Below are 13,224 nucleotides of genomic sequence, written 5' to 3' on the forward strand. Positions count from 1 at the left end.
TGAATTACAGCAGATAATATGGAATAATGAAAAAATCATATTTGCAGGAAAACCAATATTTTTCAAAGAATTTGTAGAAAGGGAAATAATATATGTGGGACAACTTTTTAAAACTCCTGTAAAATTAAGGACATGGAAGCACTTATTACAGAATGGAATCCCACAGAATTCAATGTTACGTTGGTTTGGCATTATTAATACACAGTCAGCTGGCACACACGTGATAATAAAATAAATACGATATTTACTACATGGGGGCCGCCATCTTGAATGACACATAAAACTAAATAAGTCTCTAATTTAGTTTTATGCGTCATTCAAGATGGCGGCCCCCATGTAGTAAATATTGTATTTATTTTATTATCACGTGTGTGCCAGCTGACTGTGTATTAATGCAAACAGAAAGAAATTACAAAATTTTGAAATAACTGAAGAAATTATACAGGTGCAAATAGGTAATATAAATGTTCATTTAAATGATTGTAACACTAGAAATATTACGAAAAAGATTGTAGAATTTTATTTTATACCACCAAGATCTGAACTGTATTTCACCATGACATTGAATGCACAAACAGATTGCTGGTTAGCATTATATTCACTACCATTTATAACAACAATTGACACAAAATTGAGAACTTTTCAGTTTAAGATTTTACATATACTGCCAACAAATGTATTATTGACGAAAATCAAACCATGTCTTGTTGAATCTTCAAAGTGTTCCTTTTGCGGAGAACAGTATGAAACTTTGTTAAATCTATTTAACAATTGTATTTTTATTAGGGAATTTTGGGATAGTTTTTACATGCTGTGGGGAAAGAAAATGGGATTGGTAAATACACTTAATCCCATACAGGTTATCCTTGGAGATGAAGATTTTTCCATTCTCTTAAATTTTACATTATTGGCAGCCAGATATATACAGTGCAAGGTGTAAAAAACAGAAGCCGGATTTAATGGCTTATAGAAAATACATGCAAAATGTTCAAAGAATAGTACATTTGTAGAGACAAGTTCTTTATACGATTAAAATATTTTATCATTGGTTTTTCGATAAGTCTCCAATGGGTAAAGTCTAAATTCACCTTATCAACCCATTGTTGGGGTGTTTTTGGTTGTCCCCATAAGAAAACAAAGATAATTTATATGTACATCTTCAATTGGTGATTTTAGTGTAATTTCATTTCCCCATAAGATCACTGTGAGAATTGGTCTGACCCCCCCCCCCAATGAAATGTTTACTGCTACAAAAGTTACTTTGATATGCTGTGAAAAGTCTACTGCTACAAATTCCAGAGAAAAAAAACACAAAATTGAAGCAGTTGGTATTGAAAATAATTATTTAAATTTACTTTTTTTTTCACAAGAAATTAAAACATAAAAATGCAGGAGTAAAAATATCTAATAAAATACTGATTTTCTTCTTATCTCTTAACCATGTCATTGTGTTTGCACATATTTGAGAAGAAACATTACATATAATAATTAAAGATATTAAAGAGTAATAGCAAAATATATCAAGTGATGTAATCCGCCATAACTGAAAAGACTCGCACTGTTTATATTTAATATTACACTGTCAAATTATATTCTAAGATGTTCTGTTCAAAATTTCATTAGAATTTTATATTTTTTGACTTTAATATACAATATTAGAGTCATTGTTTGTTAAGATACATTTCAATGGTTCACTTCCACACCAATGATAGCAGATAAACAGTACAGGATTATAAAAATTGAAATGGTGCTAAAGTCTGTAATCGCTCCAGATTAATATTGTGGTATGTCATTATACAGGCAATTGTATCCTTGCACTAATGCACAAATAAAATGAAGATTAATAGAATGAATACATAAGCTCACATGTGATAAAAATATGAAAATCATCTGCTTGTAAGTAATATATATTATATCATCACATAATGATCTCATTTATTCAAATTCAATTCATACTTGTCAATACAAGTTCAATAGAACTGCTAATGGAAATACTTACTATTATATTATTATTAAAGGTAGTCGTCATGGTTATGTTCAAAATAGATGTACAATATCAACAGTCACCAAAACTAGCACACCAACTGAACATCAGTTTTCCAAAAATATATTCAATAATTAATGCACATATTATTTTCAATATTGCATTTTTGTGATATTTATTTACTATTTAAATATGGTAATGGCATGAATGACAAGTCCACCCTTGAATGCATTACTGTATAACGCCCTCAGCATTTACATGTTTAGTTACTTTTGTTTTTATGATATGGTAAACTATTAATTTTCACTGCAAGTGACAATAGCTGTAACTTTGACAATTTTTTTGTTTAAATATAACCACATAGAAATGACCACATCTCATCGAAATGCGATGTGAAAACTAGTAGTTGCCTTTGTTGAAATTAATCACATGATGAGAACTATAAAAAAAATATGATACACAACACACAATATTATCTGACATGATTTTGTCCAGGGTCTCAAGTATGTTCTCATCTTTCACCGTAATCCTTGATATTCGCTTGAAAAAATTGTATTTCAATAGATGGCACCCTCTGGAGACCAGAATGCAACCCAATGGCCATTTTTTTCCACTTGCAAGTTGATATATTGTGTATATGCTATGTTATAAATGTCTACATTTCGGTTATTGGCCATTACAAATTGATACTAATGACACAGAAATTGTTTTTATTAAAAATAAAAATCATAGAAAAAAAAATCAATAGTTACAGCCTGTCACTTAAATTTCACTATTTTGATATTTATTTATGTTTACTGGGAATGAATTTGTCTTTGTTTACATTGGTTTGAGTGATTGGATTTTATTTATTTAATAAAATAGTGAAAATAAAACCCAGTGAATAATTATTATCAGAAGAACAAGATATATAAAATTATTTGCATTGAAGAATCCTAGTTGTTGCTTTATAGCCAGGTACAACACTTTCGTAAAGTGGAGCATACTCTGGATCTTGTGTAAAGATTGAGTTGAGATTGAAAAACGTTGGTCGTTTCTGTGGGTCCATTGACCAGCATTTCAACATAATATCGTAGACTTTGTGTGGACAATTTGATGGTCTTTCAAGCCGCTCACCAGCATCCAGCATTTCAACAACCTGGAGATTAAAACATAATGAAAATTACAGTTAAGCCATGAATCAGTGAAAATATATTTTTCTTTTTACTTTTTAAATTCAACTCATCAAAGAAAGCTTAGAAAGAACCCCTGTGTGCTGAGAGTAATAGAGACATATTCAAAATGAATTCAAAATTTAAGATTTGCTTTTCAAATAAAAAGCTTGGCAACTAATATTTGTCTGCTATTTGAGATGCACAACATGAAAACAAAAATAAATTAAAGTTTACATCTGTGGTTTTCAGTCTAATTTATTTCAGAGCACCTCTACCACAAGTTCAATTTAAATCTGATGTTTTGGGATACCAGAAATTGACTAATAGTAATTAGATAATCAATATGCATGTTTTTTAACATTAAACTAATTACATCTGTGGATTACCACAGAGCATCTATGAATAAAATTTCAATGAAATGTGATGATTATGCAAATTAGGCAATTAGTATGTGGGAAGTTCAATCTAAAACTAATCAGGGCTTTAGCAATGTTAACAGGCACTTATTGGGATGAAATCGTTTTTTGAGATGTAGGTAGAAAATTATTGTACATTATGTTAATGGGTGATTTTAATGCCAGAACAGGTATCATGGCTGACTATATTGTGGATAACTCGATTTCTTATCTCCCTATTGAAAACACTGTTTACAATGCAGACAATTTTCGCATGCCACGCTCGTCAAATGACAAAGTGGTAAATGCGCAAGGTGTATCTTTAATCGAGTTGTGTAAACATTTTGATGTTCACATAGCCAATGGCAGATTGGGAAATGATTCGGCTGGAAATTTTACTTGCATTACGACAAACCGGGCAAGTGTTGTCGATTACTGTATCCTGCAATCATCTCTTTTCAGTTATGTAACCGATTTTGACATACCATTGCGTCATGAATCAGATCATATGCCAATTATTTGCAAGATGAATTGTGTCCCAGATAAGTCTAAGGTTATGCAAACAAATCCATGTATTACGTCGTCTGCTAAACACGTTCGTTTTAGATGGAATGAAAAACACAGTGATGAGTTTTCGCAGAAAATCGAATCCGAAGAATTTCAAAAATTAATTTTGGATTCAACCAACACCTTGCCTGATGTTGAAATTGCACTGTCCAAATTAAATTCAGTGTTGAAATTTGCTGGGAGAAAAATGGAAATTAAGAATGTCACATTTATCGATAAACAACCTAACAATCAGCCATCATGGTTCGATAGAGAATGTCATCAAAGAAAACGATGTATGTATAATAAGCTGAAATTATTTAGACGGCTGGGAAATGAGGTGAATTTAAATGAATTCGTAAATGCGAAAAAAAAAATTCAAATTAGTCTGTAAAGAAAACAAGCAGCCTATCGGCTGAGATAGCTCCGCTGTTAGCAATGCACATTTCAATTAAAGAACTGAAGACATCATTAGAAAATGAACAATATGAATAGTATCAAAGCAATCGGACTTACAGTTTTTAACAAGAAGTCGAAAATATCACTTTTTACCAAAAATTACAAAAATATTCACCAAAATAAATTAATTAGAGAATTGAAGATATCATCACAAAACGAACAAATCTGAGAGAGGTCCACATGTAGTACCTATATATGTAATATCAAAGCAATCGGACTTACAGTTTTCAACAAGAAGTCGAAAATATCACTTTTTACCAAAAATGACAAAAATATTCACCAAAATTAGAGAATTGAAGATATCATCACAAAATGAACAAATCTGAGAGAGGTCCACATGTAGTACCTATATATGTAATATCAAAGCAATCGGACTTGCGGTTTTTAACAAGAAGTCGAAAATATCACTTTTCACCAAAAAATGACAAAAATATTCACCAAAATTAGAGAATTAAAGATATCATTACAAAATGAACAAATCTGAGAGAGGTCCACATGTAGTACCTATATATGTAGTATCAAAGCAATTGGACTTGCGGTTTTTAACAAGAAGTGGAAAATATCACTTTTCACCAAAAAATGACAAAAAAATTCACCAAAATTAGAGAATTAAAGATATCATTACAAAATGAACAAATCTGAGAGAGGTCCACATGTAGTACCTATATATGTAATATCAAAGCATTTGCACTTGCGGTTTTTAACAAGAAGTCGAAAATATCAGTTTTTACCAAAAATGACAAAAATATTCACCAAAATTAGAGAATTAAAGATATCATTACAAAATGAACAAATCTGAGAGAGGTCCACATGTAGTACCTATATATGTAATATCAAAGCAATTGCACTTGCGGTTTTTAACAAGAAGTCGAAAATATCAGTTTTTACCAAAAATGACAAAAATATTCACCAAAATTAGAGAATTAAAGATATTCCCATATTGAAGCACGGGGGGAAAAATGATGTAAACAACTACCGAGGGATATCATTATTAAATGTTTTAGGAAAGATTTTTACAGCAATCTTAAATGAAAGGCTAAGTTTATGGGCAGAACATAATGGCGTGTTATCCGATTGTCAATCGGGTTTTCGAAAAAATCACAGTACTATAGATAATATTTTTGTTTTGTATGCTATTGTGCAGAAGTATTTGGCTAAAAGGGGTGGTAAATTTTATTGTCTCTTCGTGAATTTTTTTAAAGCATTAAACAGGATAAATCATTCACTATTATTACATAAATTATTAACAATTGGTATCCATGGTAACATGTTTTGTATCTTGCGTTCTATGTATAGTAATGTTAAGTCTTGTGTCAAATCTGAATCGAATCTTTCAAGTTTCTTTGAATGTCTGATAGGGGTCAGACAAGGATGTATGTTGAGCCCTATTTTATTTAGTTTCTTTATTGAAGAATTAAATTTGATGTTGGTTAACTCGGGAAATTTGGGGATTCAACTAACACAGGACATTTATAATCTGTTCGCTTTACTTTATGCAGATGATGTAGCCATTTTTAGTGACTCAATTCCAAACCTCCAAAATTTGATTAATATTTTATCGCAATTTTGTAGCAAGTGATGTATGAAAGTTAATTTACAAAATACAAAAGTTATGGTTTTCCGCAAAGGCGGTCACGCTTCACGAAACGAGAAGTGGTACCTTGAGGGATGCGAGTTAGAAGTTGTCTCCTATTATAAGTGTGGTAACCGAGTGTTTGCCTAACCACCACCTTTATGATCCACACAGGAAAACGGCAATTAACACGTTAACTCAGTTTTATTCTGTGGAACTGCAAACTACAACTTGGCAAGCTTTGCCGCCATTACAAACTCAAAGGTGGTCATGTGACCACTAACAAAAGAACATCTAGCGTACTAAATATAGATACGAAGTTATCACAATAAGTATTTAGGTTTCGTGCTTTCTTCCAGGAACATTTGGTCTAAAGCAGTTTCTACTTTAGCGGACCAGCCTGGGAAAACGCTTAGGATTCTTTCATCGATATCTGTTAAACTTAATGGGGTTCATTTTGACACCCATTTCAAATTATTTGATTCAATTATATCTCCTATTCTGTGTTACGGATCTGAAATATGGAGATTTCAATACTACGACCAAATTGAAAAAGTACATAGGAAATGGTGCAGGAGGCTTCTTGGGCTCCCTCAAGGTACTGCCAAAGAAGCTATAATTGGAGAATGTGGGCGACTTCCAATCTTTGTTTCCACACTTAAACGTTGTATTAAGTATTGGCTTAGACTCTTAGAACTCCCCCCCCCCCCCGACGAGAATTCCCAGGCATGCCTATTCAATGTTGCGTAATCTCAATGACCTAGGTAGAAATAACTGGGTGACGGCAGTTAAACACATTTTGTATTCATATGGTTTTGGGTATGTCTGGCTAGCTCAAGAAGTAGGTAGCAAGGACGTTTTTCTTTCTGAATTTGTACTGCGAGTCTCCGACACGCAGAAACAGCTTTGGAAAGCAAATGCGTCCTTGAAACCAAAATTACGTAATTACATTGAGTTCAAGAGTACCTTACAACCGGATAAATATTTATCTTTAAATTGCAATCTGAAACTCGTCCGCATTTTTGCCTGTTTTCGTTGTGGGGTTTTACCACTTAGATTTGAAGAAGGTCGGCGCGAAGGTTTGCCTTCAATGGAAAGAGTCTGTAAAGTATGTCGTGCTAATTTTGTTGAGGATGAATATCATTTTCTGTTGATTTGCCCAGCCTATAACACATTAAGACGAGAGTTAATCCCCCAACATTTTTCATTCCAACCAACCATGGGTAAATTCCAAAGGCTTGTTCAAGCAACAAATGGTGATATTCTACGAAATATTTGTGTGTTTGTGTTCAGAGCATTTGAAGTTAGGAAACAATTGTTAACAAATTAATTATTATTTAAATCCATGTGATCAATAACCGAGAATATTATCATATTCTACTTGTACCCGTTACATTTTAAGCATTGGTTTGATATGTTTGTATATGGGCCGGTGGCCTAGGAAAGCAATAAATACTTATTATTATCCATTATAGAAAATTGGGTAATTATCATGCAAATTAGATAATTAATATGTATGGATATTAAACTAAAACCTGTTGTCCTATGGCATCTATGTATGTATGAAGATTTTGATAAAAATGAGCTTCTGCAGTTTTGAAATATTTGTGTAGCAACAAGTAAACTGACAATAGCGTCATAATACAATTTATATCATTTAATATACAATAATAATAACGATTCTATGGAGCAAGCTACTGGCAAGGAGTTGAGTCCATTTGATCCAAAATTAACAAAGGAATTAATGAAAAGTAATTAAAAATATATTATTGTGGTAAGAAAAAAAAGACATTATTTAACATTGTTAACATGTAGAAAAAGATGGTTTGCAAAATATTGACAAAGGACATCACTATTTTTTTTATTAATTTAATTTAGCAGTTATTGTCCTGATTTTAAAAAAATGGACTTCAAATTTGGGGCTGTTATTATGTAAATATAGTAATATTTTGAGAAACTCAAGCACTTGCAAGAACAGAACACCTTATGGTTTTATCAAGTACATGTACATGCATGTACACTGTTATTAAGAATCAAGACGTAACACACTTTTACGAACAATGACACAGAATTTATTTCATTAATAAATAATACAGGAAGCATCGGTTAATTAGTTTTCACACCTTTACAATTAAAGATATTAAGCAGGGTCCACATTCATAATTCTACAGCTGTCATTAAAGATTCGACACCGAACTTTAATTTCTAATACCTTTGACCTCTTCCATTTGAAACACACGTCATGTCTGCTGAAACTATCAACCTACCTCAACACCTTTCATCTCTCCATATGGTTGGTCACCAAATGAATACATCTCCCATAGTGTCACACCATAACTCCAAACATCACTTGCATGTGAAAAAGTACCAAAATATATCGACTCTGGGGCATACCTAATGACAAAATGACATACACATTATATATGAATTATAGTATCTAGTAGCTTTCCTATTCGTTTCCATGCTTTTGAGATTTCAGAATAAAATTGCCAAAAAAATGGCAATAGAAAACCTCAATCTTGTCACATGTATTGTGGTGGCCAGAAAATTAAAACTTGTTTTGAAGTCACATTCAATGGTATGAATAACATTGTATGAATAACATTGTATGAATAACATTGTATGAATAACATTGTATGAATAACATTGTATGAATGGACACCTATTGTAATTTTAAACTATAAGTAATACTGATTGAAAAAATACAATCATGGTTTTCTTGGAAACTACCTTGACAACTTATTATGGAAGTATAATTTCAGAAATTGCACCCCCCCCCCCCCCAGTACCAGAATGCATGACCTTTAGGGAATCATGTATAATACTGTAATGTTAATAATAGAGAATTAATGTTTAAAATAGTTTGCAACACGTTAGTGTTTTGGCTTACCATTTGACAGGCCAACGACCACCTGCTGAAGCTTTGTAATAATTACTGTTCTTACCAACAGCTCTTGACAATCCAAAATCGCTGATTTTCGCCTGAAATAGAGAACATTTTAAATGATCAACAAGCCATGCATGGTACAGTCCCCGTTAGTTATCAAATTTATGATATATAATTTTGTTTATAGTAATATAAACATGCCAGAACTATCGGTCCAGAAGATGATGCTTGATAATGATAATTTTTTATCATTAAAATGATTGACGTCTTGTATCTGATTGTCAAATGAGTACTTGTCCATATTGAGAAATATTGCTCTGGAACAGCATTCGGCCATTTTGAATACATCTATATATCTATGTCATGATGTAAAACAAATATATAAAATTTGAACATAATCAGTCAAAGCATGGCAGAGACATGGCACGAGATTAAAACAAAATGGCTGCCAGTCAGCCATTTTAAATTGGATCTGAAAAATAAAATGATGTGCATCAAGGTCCAATAATGTCCAAAGTATGCACCAAGTTTTAACAAAATCCATCCATAAATGCTTGATGTACATCAAGGTCCCATAATGTCCGACATATGCACCAAGTTTTTACAAAATACATCCATAAACACCTAGATCCAGTTCGGGAATGCCAGAAATGCTTGATTTTTGATGATTTTTTAGCACAAAAATGGCTGCCATTTGGCCATCTTGAAACAGATCGTGAAACCAATATACCTATGTCATGATGTATAATGAATATATAAAATTATTAACATAATTAGTCAAAGCATGGCAGAGACATGGCACTAGATTAAAACAAAATGGCTCTCAGTCGGCCATTTTAAATTGGATCTGAAAAATAAAATGATGTGCATCAAGGTCCCACAATGTCAAATGTATATACCAAGTTTTAACAAAATCCATCCATAAATGCTTTATGTGCATAAAGGTCCCATAATGTCCAACGTATGCACCAAGTTTTTACAAAATACATCCATAAACACCTACATCCAGTTATGGAATGCCAGAAATGCTTGATTTTTGATGATTTTTTTGGCACAAAAATGGCTGCCATTTGGCCATCTTGAATCAAATCGTGAAACCAATTGATGTACATATGTATAATATTATGTATGATATATGTGTGAAGTTTGATTATGATTGGTCCAGACACATAAAGGTAAAAACATGAGTCCCTGTTTTCAGACTGCGTCCGAACATATTATGTGCATGATACAAGAATATATAGACTGTCCAAAAAAATACATGGGCTTTCAAAAAAAAACTTGGCTTATATGCAACATATCCAATCAATGTTTTCTCCACACGACAAAAAATTCTATGCATGGGCAACTGTTACTGCTTATATTCTGTAGCAGTGATATAGTTATTCTAATTTGAAATTGTAATTTATCATCACAAATAAATATGTTCCTCAAAAACAAACTTGATGTTAAAAATATTTCTTCACAAACTATACATTATAACAAGAGGTTGTTTATTTCACATTGGTAAAATAAAACAGATCTGACTGAAGGCTGTGAAACTAGTCAACCAATCAAATAATTAGCTGCACCAGTTCTCAGAGTCCCTCCAATGTGCTTGAGAAGATGATGGGCACTGGCGATAATGTTGTAGGGAGACGAAAAAACCTCACTAGTTATGATTCACAGTTATGGGAATTTTTTGTGGCTATAGTGATGTATTGTGTTTGGTACAGTGGATAAAAAATGTAATGGGCAACCAAATGCCAGCATTATACTGAATTCAAACAATTAATGTGAGCTTTACTGAAAATAGAATCAGACAGTACAAATTTTATCTCCTAATATTTGTCGTTTTGTGTGTGTGTGTGTGTGTGTGTGTCTGTGTGTGTACATTTCCAGTGTTCACTATTATTTCTTCTGTGATTTTTTTGGCTTGGCCGATTTCGTTCAAACTTGGCAGGTAGGTCACACCTTAACCCTAGTTATAAGGAAAAATCTGAAAACTTTTTTTGGCCCACCGTTGCCATAGCAACAGCAAAAAAACTGATTTTTGGATAGCTTCACGCCAAATGTATCTCCTCCTACAAATTTGGGATAAAACACTTCAGACATAGCTCATTCTACTCAGCTTGAGTGTGGGCACAAAGTTACCATTTGAATTTTTGATATCTGTTTTCATTACCGAGAAATTTGACCCTAAAGTTGGGGTAACTTTTCACCAGCAACGGCTTTTAACTCCTTTGTGATTGTTTCGGCTCGGCCGGTTTTGTTCATACTTCACAGGTAGGTCGTGCCGTCACTAATTGGAAAACAATCCTGGCCCACCATTGCCATTGCAACATCCAAAAACTGATTTTTGAATACTTTCGCCCCAAATGTATTACCTCCTACCAGTTTTATCGGTGTCGCTGGGTGTATATGATAAAGGGAAGTTGTGCAACCAAATTTGCCGAGTTCGCAGTTTTTCGCCAATAAAAAAATAACTAAGGCAACAACTCACGGTTTTTCAGCATTTTTGTAATAAAGACATTATTCTCCATCAATAATCCGCACAAAACAGGAACATTTCTACTAATTCTTGTGTTTTTTCGACGTTTTTCGAAAAACCTGCGATTAGGCTGTGAAAGTAGAACATTCCGGAGGGGGCGAAATGGAAGAGCCATATTTAACGCGTAAAAATAGAATGCGTATTTTGACCTCTATGCGGTCGTCGCCAAAGAGCCCCGCGTCCATCGCCTGGCAATGCTCTTCCGTTTCACCAGTTGCGTTTTTTTGGCTAAAATTTGGGCAGTACTGTCAGTCACGAAAATTGATGAATAAATTAATACACATAAAATATGAATCACGGGCTAATTCAATGGTCACCGAACACTCCACTGTGGCAAGATAGTAGCGTACTGTATATTTGACCCAGATTTGACAAGCGTGGTACAGTTTTTTGCGCGTGTCCGTAATAACGCGCACAAAGGATTGTGGGACAGAGTCCTTTATTTGCTGGCATTCTTGACTTTTGACTGCAGTTCTTTTTTATATTTTAGAGTAAATGCTTTTGATATGCTCTTAGGTTTCTTAATATCCGTCTGAAATTCTGGACTGTGGTCATATTTTTCGATTAGGAGTCGTATATTTAAATAACTCACATTATGCATTATTGCATTATGAAGTATATTTTTATGAAGGTCAACACACTGTACTTTAGGTAAATATTTACCATCTCGTTATTTCATTATTTCGCTTTCCAGCATTTACAGGAAACGCTTCATTCTAGAAAATGCTATCGCAAAACTGTTGGAAATAATAAATGTAACAGCAGAATACGTCCTAGCACAGTCACTCGACTAGGAGAGTGATTGTGGTCCTAGTAATAAACTAAGTGACTTCCAAAAACTGAATGGTGTTTGCGAACTTCGTATTAGTTATAAACCGACATTAGCTTCACGTTTATGTCACACCATGGAAACAGCCAAAAACATGGTGCTTGTTTTTGAGCGGAGCGGATCGCCAACCAGCCTACCGGCTTGTATTATATGTTTAGCGCTAGAAATCTAAATGGTGATACATAAACTGTAATAGACATTTTTAGTGTTGTTTTTTTCCCATTGCATAAATTTAGGCGAGGGTTCTCCGAACCCGCCTATTCACATAGTTCATACCCACCATTGACTCCAGTCAGTCAAAATGACTATTTTGAACTGTAGGCATTAATCAGCGATTCTGCCGGTGACGGAGAGATAGAATCCAGGTCAGGGGAAGCCCCATGACCTCAAGATTCTTTTACCCCTTACGTCACGAACCCACGTGACCGAGGCCACCTGGCAGCGCCCCAGGTAGCCGTCCATCACTCTGGTTCCTTTCTCTCCGCCTCGAGGACTTAGACCAACGCGACGGATAGAGTGGGGAGGTTGGGGGGGACCCGGAGTCTATGGTGGGTATGAACTATGTGAATAGGCGGGTTCGGAGAACCCTCGCCTAAATTCACTATGTTCAATTACCCACCATAGACTCCGGTCAGTCAAAATGACTATTTTGAACTGTAGGCAGAGTCAGACACCGATAGGTGGCGGGTTTTTCCGAGCAAACAGAAAAAAAAGGAGAATGATGAAAGACCAGTCCGGGATGAAAACAAACCCAAAAACCTAAGTTAAGACCCAAGAAGGGTGGTGTCTTACCTTGCCTGTGCTGTCCCCGAAGCAAGAAGCCAATGCTGCTGTGGTGACAGGGTTCGGTGTGCCCGAGAAAGCTAG

At 33.9% G+C, this 13,224-nt stretch overlaps 1 protein-coding gene across 1 annotated transcript in view; it reads right to left on the minus strand.

Moving 5' to 3' along the window:
• Positions 1–497: 497 nt before the first annotated feature.
• LOC100370415 (tyrosine-protein kinase HTK16-like) overlaps positions 498–13,224 on the minus strand; it is a 34,075-nt gene continuing 21,348 nt past the window's right edge. Inside the window, exons 9-11 of the mRNA XM_006819078.3 lie at positions 9,002–9,093; positions 8,379–8,505; positions 498–3,122 (exon numbers count right to left, since the gene is read on the minus strand). Coding sequence (XP_006819141.1) covers positions 2,901–3,122; positions 8,379–8,505; positions 9,002–9,093 — 441 coding nt within the window. The 3' untranslated portion in view covers positions 498–2,900. The remainder of the gene's footprint in view (positions 3,123–8,378; positions 8,506–9,001; positions 9,094–13,224) is intronic.

The sequence above is a fragment of the Saccoglossus kowalevskii genome, chromosome 1 (genome assembly GCF_978046115.1).
Source record: "Saccoglossus kowalevskii chromosome 1, keSacKowa6.1, whole genome shotgun sequence".
Lineage (NCBI taxonomy): Eukaryota > Metazoa > Hemichordata > Enteropneusta > Harrimaniidae > Saccoglossus > Saccoglossus kowalevskii.